The sequence below is a fragment of the Paramormyrops kingsleyae genome, chromosome 4 (genome assembly GCF_048594095.1).
Source record: "Paramormyrops kingsleyae isolate MSU_618 chromosome 4, PKINGS_0.4, whole genome shotgun sequence".
Taxonomy (NCBI): domain Eukaryota; kingdom Metazoa; phylum Chordata; class Actinopteri; order Osteoglossiformes; family Mormyridae; genus Paramormyrops; species Paramormyrops kingsleyae.
Window position 1 is genome coordinate 13,633,280 of NC_132800.1, and position 20,738 is coordinate 13,654,017.

At 49.1% G+C, this 20,738-nt stretch overlaps 1 protein-coding gene across 3 annotated transcripts in view; it reads right to left on the reverse strand.

Moving 5' to 3' along the window:
* Positions 1 to 20,738, reverse strand: part of LOC111858558 (sickle tail protein homolog) — a 107,135-nt gene that overhangs the window by 68,123 nt on the left and 18,274 nt on the right. Inside the window, exon 1 of one of the 3 annotated variants that reach the window (XM_072710702.1) lies at positions 7,580 to 7,922. The exons of the other annotated variants lie outside the window; for them this stretch is intronic. Within the exon in view, the coding sequence (XP_072566803.1) occupies positions 7,580 to 7,709 (130 nt within the window). The 5' untranslated portion in view covers positions 7,710 to 7,922. Of the gene's footprint in view, positions 1 to 7,579; positions 7,923 to 20,738 lie in introns of those variants that run through there. 3 annotated transcript variants of the gene reach the window in all.

A 20,738-nucleotide genomic window follows, 5' to 3' on the forward strand; every position in this document is an offset into this window, starting at 1 on the left:
TGGACACATATGGGCAGGAGCCACCTGAAAATTTACCCCCAATAGCTGCACAATAATTTGTTTTAAAAGTTTGTTCTCATCCATTGTCATTAAAATCCATCAAAACGTGACTTTTCATTTCCACAGAGCTTGTTCTAGGATGCTTGGACCCCAGGGAAATGCAGCAATAATTGATCACTATCACTTTGTAAAGTTCACTGGGGGCCAAAGGCCCCCACCTAAGTGCCAAAACGAAATCTCACTCCTGCATAAGGGTTTCTATATACAACACAAGTGCTTATATACATAGATACAGACAAAGCAGATCAGTGGTTGGAAATGCCAAAGAAAAAAGGGGGATTTGAACCCACAACCCCAAACGTGTGAGGCTACAAGGCCGCCCACAGAAGCATGACAGCGCAGGCATAAAGACCACACAACACAGGCAGGAATCCTGTTACTAAAGCCTGCGAACCTCGTCAATCAGAGCGCCGATTTCCAAGCCGGGACAGGAATAAGCACTGATCTGCGTGTCGTTCCAGACAGTAGGTGGTAAAATAAACAAATGAGCTCCTCACATAAAATATCTCTCTGTGAACGAGGCCCCTGGGCCAGGATCCTAGCAAAGCACATTCGTCTATTTCGAGTGCTGTGTTTGGTGGTGGTGGTGGTGGTGGTGGGGTGGGGGGGGGGCTGTAGATATCATATCATTTATCTAAGAGATGCTTCTACCACAGATTTGCTTAGAGGGACAAAGAAGAGAGATGCTAATTGGCCCATCCATTCCGGGGATCCCCCATAATGCAATCTGTCAACTCTCTGAGTTCCTGGGGGGCTGCAGTGTGGCCGAAGAGGGGTGTAAATTCTCAGGGACAAACTGTACAGACCTCCTTTGTGTGGCGCGACTGGCTCCGCAGGTGTCTCCCTGAGGCTCTGGCCGACGGATGGAAAGATGTATAGAACTCCCGAGGGGGGGGGGGGGGGGGCAGCCTTAGTCAATGTTGACTGTGTGATGAGAAACATAACAATTGCGAGGGATTGGGTTTGAACCTGGCATAATGTTTGTTGTGTGACAACATACAAAGTCGCGGTCAATATTTACCCCCTACGCAGCAGACAATTAAGTGATCCGTGCCACTGGGGACAGGGTTGGAGTCCCAGTGCCAAAATAGTTTCTGTTGCTGTCCCAGTAGACTAGGAAGTGCCAGAGGGACCAGCCGATCTACCACATCACGACAGCAGGGTGCAGCACGCTTAAGACTAAATGAACAGAGAGTTTCTCACAGACAATGTACTATCAGCAGCAATTAAACCGGGATTTTAAAAGCTTGTTTGACGTCAGATTGTGTCAGAGTGGATCCAGCAGTGCATGTTCACTTAATTAAGTTGGTGATTAATTATGTTTCAGAGGTACTTTATATTAAAAATAGATAAAAGATAAAGGAATTTCTTGTTAAGTTAGCCAATTAAGGTCAGCAGCAAATTGTTAGCTGGTAAATCTTTTCCTAATTAATAGTTAAATGCATTAATGGCGAATTAACAAACATGGATATTAGTTTTTGAGTCTGAAGGAGGGTGAATTATTTCCTTGTTTCTGAAGGAGATTAGCGATTATAATGGACGGATGGATGGATGGATGAATGGATGAGTGTCAGCCTCATACCTCAGCAAGTGTGCAGAATTCAGCGGCACAGTGAGGTCCAGTTAATGAAGCAACACCAGTTTATACTGGGAACAGAATTAAGGTAGGCCTTAGTACTCCCATTGTACATGAATGATTTCTGCATTTTCAGCAGGCTGGCTGAAATTGCCTGCTGTTAATGCACAGCCAAAATCTCCAACCAAAAACAGAGTCCAGAACTGGCCTGTGAAATCGGCTGGGGTTTGGCCACCATGGATACCATAAGATGGTTAAACCACCAAGATCCCACTTGGTGTGAGGCTGTGCTTCCCAAACTTGGACAGCAGGTGGGGCTGTGCAGAGATATAAGGTTATGCCTTATCTGCTCTCGGTGGCAGACTGCGCTGCCTTGGCCTGTCAGAAGGTGGCAGCACTGAGAGCCATCAAAGGGTCAGGAGGTCAAGGGGGTGCATTTCATCAAACATCACCCAGGAGGTCCACCTTGCCGAGGAACGGCATTCCTGAGGTGAGACCACGCCAGGAATGCTTCTCAGCTCAGGACTGTGTGAGGATCAGTCCTCTGCTGCTGAAATGCGGCGGGGCGCCAGCTGATTCATCCATGTCACACCCCCACCCAAATTTTTCAGGGGGCTTATGTCACTTCCTGCCTTCCTCCCCTTGGAGCTTCCACACTTCCCTGGATCCTACCTAAATCTTTCTTGGATCTGAAAATGCTGTCGTTCGGAAAGGAAACAGAGAGACACGACCGGAGCAGCGGTTAATGGGAAACAGATGCTGCGGCAAGCTGGGGGCGGGGCGGGGACACATTGACATGCTCAGGAACGCGGCAGCTTTACCCCTGGAAAACCTGTATTGCTCAGCCCCTAGCAGGCCAGACCTACGTTACTCACATGGCAATTAGCATGTCAGAGGTCAGAGGTCAGAGGGTGGGCTGATAGTGGCCTTCATGACGCTGCTAAGGAGGTCAATCTAGCAGCTGCAGATTTGCATCCCTACTTAGTGAGCCGACCCACCTAAAACACACTTCTAGCCGCTTCGAGCTCACTGCCTCTTTCCTGGGTCATTACCGGTGTCCACCATGAGGGGGCGACAATGAGCATTTGCTAATTATCGCCTTTCCGCCTTGCGATTAACTCAGCAATAGATTGCATCGATAGAGGGGAGACATACTGAGTGGAAGATGTGGACAGAGATGGCAGATCCATCAAATGATACAATGGCCCCATCAGCTCTGGAATTTACAGGCTCCGTCTGGGAGGGAGGATTTTCGGGGTAGTTATTTGTGGAATGTGGCCCAGAGTTTGAAATTCCAGTTATCCTTTGACGGAGTTACCACCCCAGTGGGACCCCCACCCTACATGTGTGCTTCTTAAATATCCCTTTCGAGTGCAGCCCGTCGACAGAGCTGCTCCAACCCCCCCTCAGCTTCCCCCCATCATTGACATCATTTCGCATTAAATCATCCCTCCTGGTCTCCAGCTGTCTCTGACCCCCTCGCAGTCCCCCCATCTTCCTCCAAAACATACCATTTTAAAATGTGGAATAACCAACGACTAAATCAGCCTGGCTCTCCACCCATCTGACTGATCCAGAGGACGCACCCCCCCACAGGACAGCGAATCCCAAATGAAATGTAGTCATCTGACCTGTGACGAGTTTGACAGGGTGATGCTGGAAGCTGTTATGATGACCACAGACAAGGGTGACCAGGACCAATAAACTTCAGGATGGGGCGGGGGGGGGGGCATTGTGAGGCGACATGCGGCCATCCAATCACAAACTCAGAGTCACTTCGGGACAGCGGGACAAATGGGTCACCGCAACTAGACGCAGCAGGGTCATGCATGGGATTGTGGGAAAAAAAAACAAAACCGATTACAAAAACGGAGACAGAGGGCAAATCCTGTGTCCTGAATTATTCTCAGCTCCTCCAGGGCACAGAAATCCCCTCCATCAGCGGGGCTTGACAATGCCCCAGACAGAAAGATTCACAAAACAGCCCTCCCCATCTTGGTCACATGACCTTGTGAGGATTTGAACTCTCTATTTAACATTGTCATAGTTAAATGTGCAAATCTATCTAACCGTCCATTGTGTAAAACGCTAGTCTGTAACCAATCCAACTGTTCTCCCCAGAGGTGGGGAACATCAAATTTCTCTCTCTCTCTCTCTCTCTCTCTCTCTCTCTCACACACACACACACACCCCTGAGTACCAGATGCTGCAAGGCATTCAGGAAAAGCCTCGTTGTCAGTTGTATAACCCTGAGCTCCAATCTGAACTGCACCAGTCAATGGGCCTGGTTCCTGTTAGCCTGTCTGCCTAGTGAGCATCAGACCAGGGGCGGTGTTGGGGAGGCTCAGGACAGCCACAAGACCAGGAGTTATGATTTCATGCAATGTGATGTCATAGATAGATAGATAGATAGATAGATAGATAGATAGATAGATAGATAGATAGATAGATAGATAGATAGATAGATAGATAGATAGATAGATAGATAGATAGATAGATAGATAGATAGAAGCCAAGTGAGTCTGAGATTGCTGGCCACCTCGAGGTATGATTTAATGGAATGTGATGTCATGGATATAAAGACAGGGGAAAGGTGAGGGGGTTTCAGACAGTCACACACACCTTACGGTATGATTTAACTTAATGTGTGGACACAAATAGATAGGGGGAAGGTGAGGGGGTTCAGGAGAGCCAGACATCTTATGGAATGATTGAATGGAATGTGATGTCGCAGGTTGTGGAAGCTGAATCAAATTCTTTGTGCTGTGAGGCGATTCTGTGGCTGGGGGAGTCGGTACTCAATGATTTTTGGTGATGACTGTTACAGGACATTTGAGCTGGAATTTCCAGCTTCAAATGGGACAGAGCAGAAGCAGGGAGAGCTGACAGAGGCCCGGGGGTGACAAAGGGGGACTCTGTCGTTCAGCGACCCGGCCCTGGGTTCAGCCAAAAAAAGAGGGTGTTTTTATCTACTGGAAACGACCAGAGCTCAAATGTCACTGGACATTAATCGCCTTTGTCACGATTATTTTTCTTGCTAAAAGGAGGAATATATAATTTGGTTTACTTTTCAACTATAATAGTAACAATGGCTTTTCAATGCCTGTATGATATATCTCTAAAATTCCAGCATTTCTATTCCATTGTAGATCTCTGCCATTGTTCTCTTGTCATGCAAATCGTCATTATGCCGTAACGCCAAATGTGTTTTTCCTGTTAAGATATGCTGATTATCCTAAGAGGAGCAGAAAAAGCCGCAGCCGGAATGGGGGAAAGCAGATGTCAGTGATGGGGAGTGGAATGATTCCAGACAAGATCGTGTGAGGCGGGGAGCAGGACGGCACCGGGAAAACTGCCCCATTCTGCCCCCCGCAATCCCAGGGCAGAATGGGGCCAGAGCACCACTTCTCCCACCCAAAACAGAAGTTTAGGTACAGATGGGCAGATTCTTCCTCAAATACAGATTTTTGTTACCAGCAAAGAATAAAGACAATTAGCTATACACCAAAATATGACCATTCTGCCTCCATCTCTCTCTCTCTCTCCCCTTTGTCCTCCCTCTCTCTCTCTGTCCAACTTGCCTGCTCCATAACTATCTGCTATATCTGTTTACACAGCCCTTTGTCTCCCGAGGAGATGAGGGATGATGTCACAGAGCCCCAGGGTACCATTCCGGAATGTTCCCGCTGTTTCCCCGTTAGCCAAGTTCCCAAGCTCTATAACCCTCCTTCCCTAGAACCTCCGACCTCCTCACAACCTGGCCTGGAGGAACCAGGCAAAGACAAAGAGAAGGAAGGAAATAACCCCCGCCCCCAAAACAAAAACCCTTGCAGCACAGCAGGCAGCTCCGTCCTGCCCCTCCTCAGTCGCCTGGAATGTGATGCCGCTTCCCAGATACCAAGGAGCCGGCTTCCCGATATGGAGTTACCTCTCCGAATTCTCTGGTACACGCAAAGAGCAGCGATTATCACACGTGACGTCCTCTGGTTAATGGGATAAACAGAACTGAACATATAACACATAAGAGCCATGACAGCAGGCACAGAACACGCGTTAACGTGTTCAGAAATCCAGTGTAAGTCTCCCTCTACTATGCTAATGTATCAAACATGAGACGATCTGAGGCTTTTCGGTGCTTAAATAACGGCCAGAGTGAATTTATACGCTCAGATCTCACACTTGCAAAATTCCCCATATAAGCACAGCATCCAGAGTAGACAGCTGGTCCTGATGGCAAAGGATCCGGGATGAAGAGCGACGCTCCGGACTGATTAGTGGGTCATGCGGTCCATCACCGGGAGTTGGGCCATTCGTGGATTAGTTTGGCTTTGGGAGGTGGAATAGGGAGAGCAGGTACGTTCATGCCCCAGTGTGGCGGGGGGGTGGTGCATGGTAGGAGGTGTAACTAACACCGTCTCGGGAGAAAGGTGTCAGGATCCGAAGCCAGCTGAGTGTCCCCTGTCACATGACTGGGATCCTGTGGTGACAACAAGAGCACAAATACCGTACTTGAATGCACGTGGGGTGCCATGAATCATGGGATTGGTCTCGTTCGGCGAGGATGCGACCAGTGTATCCTTGACATTTGGGACGGAGCAAGAACGACTTTTTTTTTGCCGTCCTCTGTACTTCTGTACTGTTCTTCAGTAATGGAATTGTACTTTGGAAAAGTGAGAAAACGTGAGAACGCAAGTACAGTCAAGTAGGAATATTGAGGAACACCCTACGTGTGTCGAAGGACAAGGCGGGATGGGGGGGGGGGGGGCTTTGGTCCAAGACACCAGCCCCCCCAACCGCATTACCTTCTTCACTGTAACACACTGTCCCACCTGGGACAGCCGACCAATAGCATTGTGTCACTGTAACGCACTGTCCCACCTGGGACAGCCAACCAATAGCATTGTGGCACTGTAACGCACTGTCCTACCTGGGACAGCCAACCAATAGCAATGCGCCACTGTAATGCACTGTCCTACCTGGGACAGCCAACCAATAGCATTGTTCCACTGTAATGCACTGTCCCACCTGGGACAGCCAACCAATAGCAATGCACCACTGTAATGCACTGTCCCACCTGGGACAGCCAACCAATAGCATTGTTCCACTGTAATGCACTGTCCCACCTGGGACAGCCAACCAATAGCAATGCACCACTGTAATGCACTGTCCTACCTGGGACAGCCAACCAATAGCAATGCGCCACCCAAGGCTCCTAAGGACTGACCTCACTGAGTGCCAGTCCCAGTAACCCCACTGCCAGGTTAAAAAGCTACTGCATGCTCATCAAACTGGTCAGCATTGTATGGCAGGAGGGGGTGTGGGGGGGAGGGGGTGGTCCAGAGGCCCTAGTATGCAGACATACAGTAGCATTTATGCCATTTTAAAGCCAGATGGGGGCTCCTATGATGGACAGGAAGAGCCAGAGTGGTCATGTGGCATTCAGACATCCAGACGTTTAGGAGGCAAACAATTGGTGGGGGCAGGGGGAGGGGGGTGTCACATGACCTCCCCCACCATGCCACACAGGCAGAATTCCATGCTTAGAATACACACACACACACACACAGACAGAGACACAGATACAGAAAGAATCACACACAGATACAGACATATAGACACACAGAGAAACACCGACAGACAGACAGAAACACTCACAGATGGCGCCGGTTCGAGGCACAGACGTGGCACAGACATCAGACGCCTGAGAGGAATGCCGACAGCTGAGAGGCAGCATGAGGATGGGGGAAGGAAATAATCAGTAAAGAAACAACAACTCCGCCCCCCCCCCCCCGAGCCAAAACCGCACGAGGCCGGGGGCGGGCTAAATGCAGCAGGTTTAGCTCAGGAATGCCTCAAGGAAGTGAGACAGGCAGGTTCACGAGTGACAGTGTCCATGTGTGTGTGTGTGGGGGAGGGGGGGTTAATTCTCCCTGTATCTCCTACCTGTGGCTGGGGGGGTCCTCTTCCGCAGTACAGCCAGGCTGCCGTTGCTGCTGCCCTGAGTGCGTCCTGTGGGCAGCCTGGAGGACGACCCTCCTGAGGTGGGCCTTGCCAAGCGCGAAGGCTTGGGCATGGCTGCCCCCTGGTGGAAGGTGGGTGTGGCTGCAAGCTACCGTCCAACCTGCCCCCACTCTACTGCATGTCTCTCACTCTCCCAAGTCTCCTCTCTCCTCCTCTTTCTCAGTCTCTCTCTCGATCCTTCCACCCTCCCAGCTTCTGTCTCTCCTCTGTCTCTTCCACTCCTTTTCCTTACGTTTCTCCCTCCTCCTCCTCCTCTCCCGGGTGCCGTAGCACAGACTCCTCGGACGGCAGCCACTCCACTTGGGCGGCAGACACAGTTTATAGACGCCCCTGGTGAGTCAGGAATGCACAGGCTCCGCCCCCCCAGGTAGACTGGGCCTGGTCAGAGCCAATCGAGATGTGAGCTGCACATTCAGAAAGCCACGCCCACTCCTGGTACCACACCCTCTCCCTCACACCCCCTTGCTTGAGGAAGAGAGAGAGAGAGAGGGAGAGAGCGAGAGCAGGGTGGGGGGGGGGGGCGGGGGGTATGCAGTGCTGACAGGCTGCTACGACAACAGGGAATGACACCTCAGCTCTCGCTTAGACTGCTAGAACGCCATGGAACCAGCACAGCAATGGGACACCCCCAGGGAGAGTCGCCTCCAGCACACGACCACTGAAAGCGACTGGAAATGAGGTAGACGGATCCCACCTCAGCTGGGCAGGACCCCCCACCCCAACGGAAAAATCCCTCAGACCCCTCACCAAGTTTATTGTGTTGGTGGAGATAAAATCGCCGAGGCTTTGGAAGGGTTTGCAGGAGGTGTGTTTAAACCAATGGAGCTCGTTAGCACGCTCTGCTTTCCAGGTCTGAACGCACACTTATGACAGAGCAGGTAGCCCCAATCCTTACTGTTAGAGCAGGTAGCCCCAGTCCTTACTGTTAGAGCAGGTAGCCCCAGCCCTTACTGTGAGAGCAGGTAGCCCCTGTCCTTACTGTGAGAGCAGGTAGCCCCAGCCCTTACTGTGAGAGCAGGTAGCCCCAGTCCTTACTGTGAGAGCAGGTAGCCCCAGCCCTTACTGTGAGAGCAGGTAGCCCCAGCCCTTACTGTGAGAGCAGGTAGCCCCTGCCCTTACTGTGAGAGCAGGTAGCCCCAGCCCTTACTGTGAGAGCAGGTAGCCCCAGTCCTTACTGTGAGAGCAGGTAACCCCAGCCCTTACTGTGAGAGCAGGTAGCCCCAGTCCTTACTGTTAGAGCAGGTAGCCCCAGCCCTTACTGTGAGAGCAGGTAGCCCCAGCCATTACTGTGAGAGCAGGTAGCCCCAGTCCTTACTGTTAGAGCAGGTAGCCCCAGCCCTTACTGTGAGAGCAGGTAGCCCCAGCCCTTACTGTGAGAGCAGGTAACCCCAGCCCTTACTGTGAGAGCAGGTAACCCCAGCCCTTACTGTGAGAGCAGGTAGCCCCAGTCCTTACTGTGAGAGCAGGTAACCCCAGCCCTTACTGTGAGAGCAGGTAGCCCCAGCCCTTACTGTGAGAGCAGGAAACCCCAGTCCTTACTGTGAGAGCGGGTAACCCCAGCCCTTACTGTGACAGCAGGTAGCCCCAGCCCTTACTGTGAGAGCAGGTAGCCCCAGCCCTTACTGTGAGAGCAGGTAGCCCCAGTCCTTACTGTGAAAGCAGGTAGCCCCAGTCCTTACTGTGAGCCAGAGAACGGGTGGCACACATGGCGGTATTTACACAGCGAACTGTGCATTTAACACGTCTGAATTAACGCAGCTGCTGGGTCCGGAGCCCTTCAGCAAAACCAGACCTGCAGACTCAGAGATCATGGAGCATGTTCATTTAGGCGTGTGGCAAACGGGGAGGGGCTCTCTGCTTTTTGGGGAGAGACGGGATCTGAGAAGGGATGGGAAAATCAGCACAGTAACGCAGAAGTGTGTGTGTGTGTGTGTGTGTGTGTGTGTGTGTGTGTGTGCGTGTGTGTGTGGGGGGGGTTGGGTTGGGTTAATATAGAAGGCTGCTGGTTCAACAGGGGAAGTACGATCCAAAAATTAACGGGAATTAAAAAGGAAATAAAACGGCTGTGGGTTTCTGAAAGCCTGTAAACACAGAATACAACTGCACGGTCAAGTTGTAAGCACCAAACCTAACCATAGGGTCAATCTGTAAGCACCCAACCTGACCGCATGGTCAATCTGTAAGCACCCAACCTGACCGCATGGTCAATCTGTAAGCACCCAACCTGACCGCACGGTCAATCTGTAAGCACCCAACCTGACCGCACGGTCAATCTGTAAGCACCAAAACTGACCGCAAGGTCAGTCTGTAAGTACCAATCCTGACCACATGATCAGTCTGTACGCATCAATCCTGACCGCATGGTCAGTCTGTACGCATCAATCCTGACCGCACGATCAATCTGTAAGCACCAATCCTGACTGCACAGTCAATTGGTGAGCACCAAACACAACCACACCATCAATCTGTAATAGTGATGCGCGGATCACAGTTATATCCGAGGGCACCGCCGTTAATCCATGGATCTGCCGACTCAGTCATAAAAATCAACATTCTGATTAATAGTAGTTGGATTGCAGGTGTTTGATATATATCATAAATGAGAGAAATATTAATTACATTCTGTAAAATGTGAACACATTTCAAGCTTCATTTTAAGTCAGGTAGGAATTAGCAGACTCTCATTTCTGGGTCTTTTACAGCAATAGAGGCAAAAAAGATCTGAGTGAAAATCAAATAAGGACAATTAAAAAAAAACATGGAAGGGCATGATTTAATGAAATGGTTACTCATGACGAATCGAGTGCTGGGTATGTCATACGCTACATAGGATTAGTATTCTTAACTGTCTGTATTTGGGAAGCTGCAGTGACCCACAGAATGTCATTCTGAAGAGACAAACACCACAATACAAAATACCACACAGTCTGTCTGTACACACCAAACAGAACCACATGGTCAGTCATTAAACACCAAACCATGTCATGGGGTCTTGGTGAGAAAGTCTGTTAAGCGCACACACACACACACACACACAGGTTTGTAATTATATCTTTGTGGGGACTCTCCATTCATTTCTATGGGGAAAACTCTAATCCCAACATGACAACCTTACCCCCTACCCAGCCCTAACCTTAATAATCAGTAAGCAAACAAAATATGAGACTTGGTATTTTTTGTTTTTTGATTGCATTCACAAATCTTTGTGGGGACCTGACAAATGGTCTCCACAATGTCAAAACAACAAGTATTTATTACATCGTGGGGAACATTTGGCCCCCACGATGTAATATAAACATAATCCACACACACACAGACACCCATCACCAGGAGGGGGCGCTGCACATTCCATTATCCCTGAGAGCCCGGTCCTTTACTATAATCCACCCCAAAGCAAGCAGAGGGATCCTTGCTACGACAACAGGGAATGAGTCTTACTGCCCCCTAGTGCCACCCTCTGTCACTGCAAGAAAGACACGGCCCTCACATTAATGGTCACTTTCGTTTTTAATTATCCTTGTCACAGAACACTTATTTCAAATAATTAATTTAGAATTTATATTCCGTCCTAAGAAGGAAGAGATAAGACCTTTTGTTATATTGATTTGAAAATAAGTCCAGATCAGTTTGTATTGCCTCATTTTAAAAGCCATAAACTCCCCTCCCCCCACCCCCACCCCACACAGGTCAACATCAGTCTCTGGTAGCCATTGCATCAAGGAAGTGTGATTAACTGGATTTTCCTGGCAAAGAGCTACACGCTTTGGGAGGGCGGGTGAGTTAGCATCCCGGATAGGCTACTAGCCATTGAGCTGTCTGAAGGCATGCAGAAACCAAGGTCAAAGGGCAGAGACCACCCCCCCCGCCCCGGCCACACAGACTTTGGCATAAAAACATGTCTGCGCTCATCAGTCTTCAGAAGGAGGCTGGAGTTTCCCATTTCCTGGTCAATGTCACTGCTTTTAAAATGTCCTGCAGCTAAAGCCATTCCGGAAAAAGCCAAAGTCACAAAAGCGGAGTAAAGGACTCTTAATGTGAAACTGCATGCATTTAAAAAAACTCACTACAAACGCCTTAAAACGTGTGCGGCTGCTCCCCCCCCCCCTCCACAAAGGCTTCATCCACTCTTAAAGAAAACAGAAAAGGGCTACACTTGTGTCCGTCCTTAATTTTAATCGATTGCTGAGTTCTGTCAGGGAGGTGCTACGCCGCACCTCTGTGCTGCCCCTTTAATTCCAAATCATGCAGTGAATCTTTAAATGAGCTTATCTTAAAACGGCAGCCTTTTCCTGTCCCAGACTGTCTCTGATTCTCCTGTGCCCTGGGGACACAGGAACAGTCATGCTCCTCGGAGATGCAGAGACATGTTTAGGAGAGACCAGGCTCTGTACGGTACCCTCTGCGGAGTTTTAGGTAATTCAACATCGCCAAGAATCAAACAAAGGCTTAAACATCACCTTTATACCTGCCGCAGTTTAACTCCTCCATCCATCCATCCGTCTGTCCATCTATCCATCCATCTACTTCATAACTGCTTATCCAGAACAGGGTTATGGGACACACACATCACAGGAAGCACAGGGCACAAGGCAGAGACACCCTGAATGGGATATCAGTCCATGGCAGGACAGCACAGCTTTTCCATCTTTTATCTACCCCCTGTTTAGCGTTTTGGGGCATAAATAAACCTTGTTCCACTCCGGGGGCGTGTCCAGGGCTGACCTATCAGAACATTCTATTATTAACTGAAGATGGTGGCCACCTCGAGTAGCCAGCACAGCCCCTTCTCCCTGGGCTGAGGTCATCATGGGTCACGGCGGGGCCTCCTGGGACGCGGGGCACCAATCACACTCCTTCGTGGTGAAGCTGGGGTACCTGGTGCCAGACGGACTCTGCCCCTTCCTGCTGCCGAGTCATGGGTCAATATCCAGGATATATCAAAATGAAGACTAAAAATCTTTACAATGGCGCCCCCTATTCCTAAGGAGGACCATACCCACAGGTCATTGGCCACAGAACTTTACTGACGCCCCTTTCTCGAAATCAGACCTCAAATTTTCTTCCCATGACCAGAGCTATTAATAATCTCTGACCTTGACCCTATTTGTGGCGAGGACTTTGGTTCGCCATAGCCTTCGGTGGCAGTAAACCAGCTCACCATCCTCCGTCGGATGCTTCATATCCTGTTGTAACCGCTTAGCGGCTACGCATTTAGCGCATTAGCCAAACGTGTTCCCGGCCTTTAAACGATTCTTTCTAAACTGCTTTTCTCAGAATGACTTGCAGACGGCAGAGGACAGTTCGGGATGGGCAGCACTTTAAAGCTCACTAAAATCACTGCCCCACATACATTTGTAGGCCTGTTTTTGCCGCTTCTGATTGGCAGAGGGTGTAAGAAGGGTAGAAGGGATCTGTGCAATTTTGTGGGAAGGCTGCTTAGCATGTTAGCCATGTTAGCTTCGACCAAGCAGGAGCTTTAGCATGTTAGCCATGTTAGCTTCGACCAAGCAGGAGCTTTAGCATGTTAGCCATGTTAGCTTCGGCCAAGCAGGAGTGTAGCATGTTAGCCATGTTAGCTTCGGCCAAGCAGGAGTGTAGCATGTTAGCCATGTTAGCTTCGACCAAGCAGGAGCTTTAGCATGTTAGCCATGTTAGCTTCGACCAAGCAGGAGCTTTAGCATGTTAGCCATGTTAGCTTCGGCCAAGCAGGAGTGTAGCATGTTAGCCATGTTAGCTTCGACCAAGCAGGAGCTTTAGCATGTTAGCCATGTTAGCTTCGGCTAGGTTGACCACTCATCTGGATTTCATTCGGACTGCTGCAGGGTGTCCTCCTTTTTGGCCCTTTGTCCACCTTTTTCTCTCCCCCCTGAAGACTTCATTAGTAATTAGAATGCAGCACTGCTGTATTTAAAATAGCCTTTTGTTTCATGCACTTTAGTATATCAAACTTAATCGCTAACTGGACTGCATCAGTGGATTAAGTGAAAAAATGAACATAGTTTTACATAGCTTCATTGACTAGTGTTGTTATGCCTGATAACTTTTTCATTTTTGGACAAAAGCGTCCTCCGTTAGAGAGAGTTATGCTGTTGGTCTGCGGAGCCATTGTCAGCCATGTTAACCCCATGGAGTGGGGGAGGGGGGGGGGGTAGAATGCTAGTCATGTTAGTCTTGGTAGAGTATGAGCATTAACATGTTAGCCATGTTAGTCTCAGTGTAATGAGGACATCAGCCATGTTAGCCTCGGCCAAGCAGGGGCGTTAGCATGTTGGCCATGTTAGCCTCGGCCAAGCAGGGGCGTTAGCATGTTGGCCATGTTAGCCTCGGCCAAGCAGGAGCGTTAGCATGTTTGCCATGTTAGCCTCGGCCAAGCAGGAGCGTTAGCATGTTGGCCATGTTAGTCTCAGTGTAGTGAGGATGTTAACATGTTAGCCATGTTAGCCTCGGCAAAGCAGGAGTGTTAGCATGTTAGCCATGTTAGTCTCAGTGTAATGAGGACATCAGCCATGTTAGCCTCGGCCAAGCAGGGGCGTTAGCATGTTGGCCATGTTAGCCTCAGCCAAGCAGGAGCGTTAGCATGTTGGCCATGTTAGCCTCGGCCAAGCAGGAGCGTTAGCATGTTGGCCATGTTAGTCTCAGTGTAGTGAGGATGTTAACATGTTAGCCATGTTAGCCTCGGCAAAGCAGGAGTGTTAGCATGTTAGCCATGTTAGTCTCAGTGTAATGAGGACGTTAGCGATGTTAGCCTCAGTGGAACGTGAGCGTTACCATGTTAGCTGTGTTAGCCTCAGCAGAATGGGAGCCTTTAAACCAGACTGATTTACAATGTCATCCACTCACTAAATTCCCTGTGGTCAGCCATCACTGGCTGCTCAGTTTCCATGTGTTAGGGGTGGGGGCCATGGAAAAGCCTGACCTCAGAAGAGGAAACACAATGGTCTTTCCACAGCACTAAACAAGCCCCAAATGGCCAGCAGCCCCTGGAGAGCAGTGGACCAGACTCTCCTGGATGGGGGGGGCAGCTTGGTCAGACTTCCATGAGGCTGTGAGGATTTCATTCCAATAATCTGTAATCTTCCTCCCATCTGCGTGTTATGGGTTTGAATCCCGCTCCCTGTTCTGTACGTGGAGTCCACATGCTCTCCCGCGGGTCGTGCAGTTTTACACCTGATGCTCCGCTTTCCCCTTGCAGTTTCTGGTAATGTGTGATGGACTAGCATTCAGATTGCCCCCCCCCCCCATCCCGGCCCCCCGCCTTGTACCCTGTGCTTCCTGCGATGGACTCAAAGCTCTCCGCGACCTTCTGTTGAAGAAGTCATTACAGAAGACAAATTTACAAAAACACAAAAAAGGTCAGGGTAATAAAGAGACTTTCCCTGCAGCATCAGATACATTTACTGTAACTCACAAAAAAATTGCTCACATTCTTCTTCTGGAAAAAAACGCGGGCGGCCAGACAGCAGCCGTTACTTTCCATCCTGCCGGGTGCCACATACAGAACCCAGAACATACCGGCAGCGTGATGGAAAGCGGCTCCCCGATGCCTCAGAGGTCTACGATCTTCATTTGTTTTTCATACCCCCCCCCCCAAAAATCTCTGTCCAAATGAACTGCAGATCATGATGCCCTTGAAAAAAAAGGCTTGCATGAAATCCACATTGGCATTATCAGCGAGCTTCAGCTGGGAGTTAATTTGTGGGGGCTGTCACTACATCACAATTAGAGGGTCGTTGAGAGATGAGCCAATCATGGCCTCATCACGTCTCTGCCTAGAACACAAGCCACTGCAGGACTCAATGGCATTAACGTTGTTTGTTCGTATCCTGGGGGGGGGGGGGGGAGCATTCCTGGCTTGTGTTTTCTGTATGTGTTTTCTGTATGTGTTTTCTGAATCTCTCTCTGACCTTTCAAGCCACTTTCTATCTAACTGGACAAAACACAGCCGATAATGAACACTCCCTCTACTGGCCATGCATAATTATAATCAGAAAGCCCAAAAGACATATTATTTAAATCTGATACAGCTACAGCTACTTATTAGCATACCAGGAACACATCATTAGTTGCAAAAAAAAAAAAACAAAAAAAAAAAACATGCTGCATCATTTTTTTTCCTTCCCCATTTCTTTCTCTTTTCCCAAACCAGGACATTCAAATCACAGGCTACTCCAGAATGGAAGACATAGTGCATTCTGCACCCCAGCCAGTAGGTGGCAGCAACACAATAGCCTAGGGGTCAGTTTCGATACTGCAGTTGAGTCAGCCTTTCTGAAAAGTTAAGATTCTTTCAGTGACCCAAAAGACACAAAGTCTTCTTTGTCTGTTCTGTCTCTGGGGCAAATAGAAATCCAAGACTGGCCAGTTTGTATAATAAGACAATGAAGGAACTATGTTGAATAAAAATTCTTCAGAAATCCATCACTGTAACTCCAGGAACATAAAGTAAAACACAGTAGATGTATATAAATTTATTACTGAACTTTATTATGAAAAGTTTCTACCATTAGGCACCACCAGGGGGCTAATCACAGCTAATTTTGTGCAAAGACTCCTCCAGACTATACTGTCACATCACATTAAAAAACCAATTACCATTTTCTTTGCTTAAAGCACCCATTTTAACATTGATCCTGATTAAAATGAGCAAATACATTTTATTACCGATTTCTGATGTTAATTAAGCGACGTTAATTTGAACACGGCCAGTTTTTCTAAAAAACGAACTGAACTGGGTCCGTAATTAAAGAATAACTTTTAAACAGGAGTATTAATCCATCCATCTTCCATTATCATTTATCGGGGGGGGGGAGGGGGAGGTCAGGAGGATATTAGTAAAATATTTTTTTAAATATTCAAAGATTTTTTGTCCCAATGAAGACAGACAACCACAGACTCCAAATTAAATCAGTACAGAAACGTGACTTCAGGCTCACAGGCAAATTTCAAGACCCCCCGGGGTTTCAAAATTCGGCCTCCGTTTATAAAACCACTGAAGGTTAAATGCATCTAAACGTGCTCCTCGCTCCTCTTATCCTGACCCCCCAATGAGGCTCAGTGTGCCCCTGAAATCATTTTGGAAATCTCCCTCCCCCTTTGACATTAAAAAAAAAAAGAGTCAAAAACAGGCCTCGGTCCGGCCTTTCGGAAGCGAGACGGTCTGTCGATTTTCTGAGGACGAATACGGGGCATTTATTTTAGCGTGCGGGCAGGCACTCGACGTAAAAGCCCAGAAGAACACTTAACCTCACAAATCACTAGCAGCCTCTTTGAAGGTCCCACAGGTCCAGGCTGCATCAGCACTGCCTCACCAGAGAGTCCCAGTAAGGAGAAAGAGGTGAGACATTCTCTCTTAATAGGACAACAGTCGCTCTCGTGCTGGGAAATTAACAACAGTCAGCTCTTTAGCTGGTTGAGGAGTCATGTGACCTACAGAGAACCCGACACCATGATAAAGGAGCATCCAAAAGGTTGGTTGAACATCTAAGACCAGGATCTGTCCCACATGTACACCCAGGTCACGCATGAGGCATCCAGTGTCCCCAGTCAGGTTGTCACCAGTCACTTATCACTCTCCAGTTGTCTATCTCTCTGGCTTGTGGTGGAACACGAGGTTCACTTGAAGGTCACCCATCAAGGGGAAACTCCAAACCCAGGGAGGCCCATGACTGAATGACATCACAGGTGGAACCTAGAACTCAATATCAGATATCAAGGCCAGAGACCTCCAGGATTGTCAGGATTTGGGATACTGGTTCGCAGTGATCTCCTCCATTTGAGAGATGGCACTGCATTGTCGATATGGAACGACCTTCGCAGCTCAGCAATCAGGCCTCAAGTGTGATTTTTTCCCCCCCCACAGAAACCATCTGTTCACCTATGAATGGCCTGGAAAAAAATAAATTAGAAGCAGCCACGCATCCCAGTTTGGCCTCATCAACATGTCCGTACTGAAGCAAAAAAAAAAAGAAGCCAAATTTGACTAGAGAATAACCATTTGGATCTTCCAGTGTAATGGATGGATGACACCAGCAATTTTAAAGTGGATGACTGAGGGGAAAAAACTGCACATATCAGTCAATAGAAAAGTTATATACGAGAAAAGTCTGAAAAGCCCAGTGAAAATGATGCTTTCCGGAAGGTTCCAGAAAATTCCGCTTATTCGCCCAGGTGGCTGCTATGCATCTGCACTAGCAGAGGAATCACTAGAGAAATGAAAAGCAGTGGAAGAAGCAGGATATTGAGAGACATTTATTCTTATCGTTACAAGAAACCACTCGAGGGAGAAGAAGTTCAGGTGGAGTTTGTGCAATTTTAAGACGCGGGGAGGAATTAATAGACGTACAGGGGAACTCCACGTGCATCAAAAGAAGCACAGAATAAGGTGATCAGTCACACAGGTCTACCTACACCCAATTCTAAGACATTAGTACATGGATTAACGTTAACATTCAGGTGGTTAAAACGTCCCCTAATATTAAACCTACATCCAAACAGCGAGATTGATACCCAGAGACTAATTTAAAGCACCGTCTGTGCTTAAATGTGGCAAGGCTCCTCTACATGATATGAACATTCCTCCCTGGTCTCTACTTTCCAGTCAACTGCGGTAAACATTATCTATTACATTAAGGGACACCTTTTACAGGCTCGGTCACTACTCTGTCCTCATACCGTTTGAGGAAACTAGGTCAGTCACCTGATCACGCACTCCCAGGTCACATGACTCTAATGAAGGCCCTCGAGTTGTTGACGTGTTTGTTCGCTTTTAATTCACTCCAATGTAACAGTCTTATGTGGCATTGTCTTTTTTTTCGTGTGACGTCACTCGGCGTCAAGAACTTTTTCACCATCTTCGGCGTCTCAGTTTTTAATGATTTTCTGTCGTTGCCAGAGGCCTTCCCTACATCTGATTGGCTTGGGTCAAGGCCTGCAGGGAAAGTATTTTATTTTAATTGGAAAATCGGGGACTGGTGCCAGAATCCCTGCTGGGCATCAAAAAGTTCACGATGACACTAGTCAAGGTCAGAAACAAACCACTCAAATAAGCCCCACACAGACACAGACCCAGGGATGGGCATAGAACCCAGAACCTACAGTGCGACCCACTGACCTGCCTAGAACATTAACCCATCTCATTTTAACTGATTAGATTTTCACTTATCTATCTTCATCTACTGTACCAGGTTAGGAAACACTGACCTAGACAACCACAACCGCAAAGACAACCCCCAGATATCGTTAGACTGTTACAGAGAGACATCCTTCTGAAAAGGACTACAATCGCGTCCACCTGGAGTCCGGGAGGCTCCTCTTTGGGGGTGGGGGGGGGTGGAGGGGGGGGGGGCACAGAATGCACCCTGACAACATGCTAAGCCCCGTGACTGTGACATTTCAACCATTTGGAGCCTTACAGGGTCCTTGGTGGACAGAGCAATGCCCCCCCCCTCCCTGAGGCAGGAGGTATCTCTAATCCACCCCCCTCCCCCGGACCACTAAGGCTGGCACATGAGGGGCGATATGCTTGCATGGATTATTACTACATATGTATGTGCAGGAAATATGATTGGAGACTTGAAATGAAAGGGTGGACTGAGGGAGGGATGCCGTCCAACCTTCAAACTGCGAAATAAAAGGGTCGTTGGTGAAAATAACCAGACTTTTCTTCCCCAATAACACACTGCCGCCTTTCCCTGGGGTCAGGCAGCAGCCCGGGGAGGGAAGGGTTAATTTCAGCCGGTCTGCGAAAAACTGCTGATGAATCAGAGTGTCGAGGAAAGAGCCTCAATCACACCAACCCCCCACACCCCCGCTGGCTCACAGCACACCGTGCTGATGGCATGCGCCCAAAATATGTCCTGCTGCTAGTCATACAGGACGACTGCCATCGGGAGGCGCTGTCACACATCATGCTGGACTTAAGCACTCAACGTCATCAGAATCACATGGCTCACTCCTACTGCACCGCCAAATGCTGTCTGTGTCCCGGGGGGTGTGGGGGGGGGGGGAATACCGCCCACGAAGCTTAGCGGGGCCCCGTGACGCCATGGAGACGGTGCGTGACCCACACCCTTGCCATGCCAGCTTCTGGGAGGTCCCCACCCATGTTCAGAAGAACGCGGACCAGTGGGGCCCCAAACCACACACTGCAGGGACGCCCAGTCAGACTGGCTGCAGAGCCAAAATGTAGCCCGGCACTCTGCTGCCCCTATCTGGACGTCAGAGGAAATACAAGCAAATTAAAATGGTATGCCGCTATTTTTGACTACGGCTTTGGCGCACCAGTGAGATTAAGGGCATCACCTTGGCCCCGCCGTTATTCCTTGTTCCCAGTTGTCCCAAACTCATTTCATTGGCTGGAAGTCAGAACCACGTTCCTGCTATGCCAGCGTTCGAAACTTTCCCAGTCATGCGATTTTCTATTGGATGGTACTCCAGCCCCACCCACACCCTGCTGTGATTGGACACAGCCACTAGAGCCAGTCCTATCCCTCCCCCCTTGTGAGCCTTCAGCCAGCAGGCATGGAGCCACGGGATGGCTTGGAACAGCCTCAGGCATCCCTTCAGGATTACCCAACTGTGCGCACTACCCAAAACCAAACACTAGGGGGTGCTCCTAAGCTTGATTCCAGGGCCTTCCATCATTACTCAAAGAGCACAGCCCTCCGGCCCCACCCTAGTATGTGCTGTAGTTAGCGCACCGCTGCTTCTCCACCCTGCACAGCCGAACCTGAACATCCTCAAACACACATGAAAGTTGTCAGTAAACCACATTTTGTGTTGAATCACGATGTCCCATCGTGTACAGAAACCTAAAACAACAGCATTAATCACCATTTACTCCCCCACACACATCAGGTCGTCTCTCCTAGACTCTACTCCTGCACCTCCTGCTGCAGTATGGATTAACGCCAGCTCGGATGACCGCGTGCTTTTTCGGAGAATGCAGGAACTCTCCGGAACAAGCGCCAGCCAGTGCCTGTGGCATCTTCCTTCGACCGTGTGGCCTGTCGATTGGGCTCACAGGCCGCTTTCCAATGTGACCCGAGCGTTCTCAGATAACGCTCACACTCCTCGAACCCCA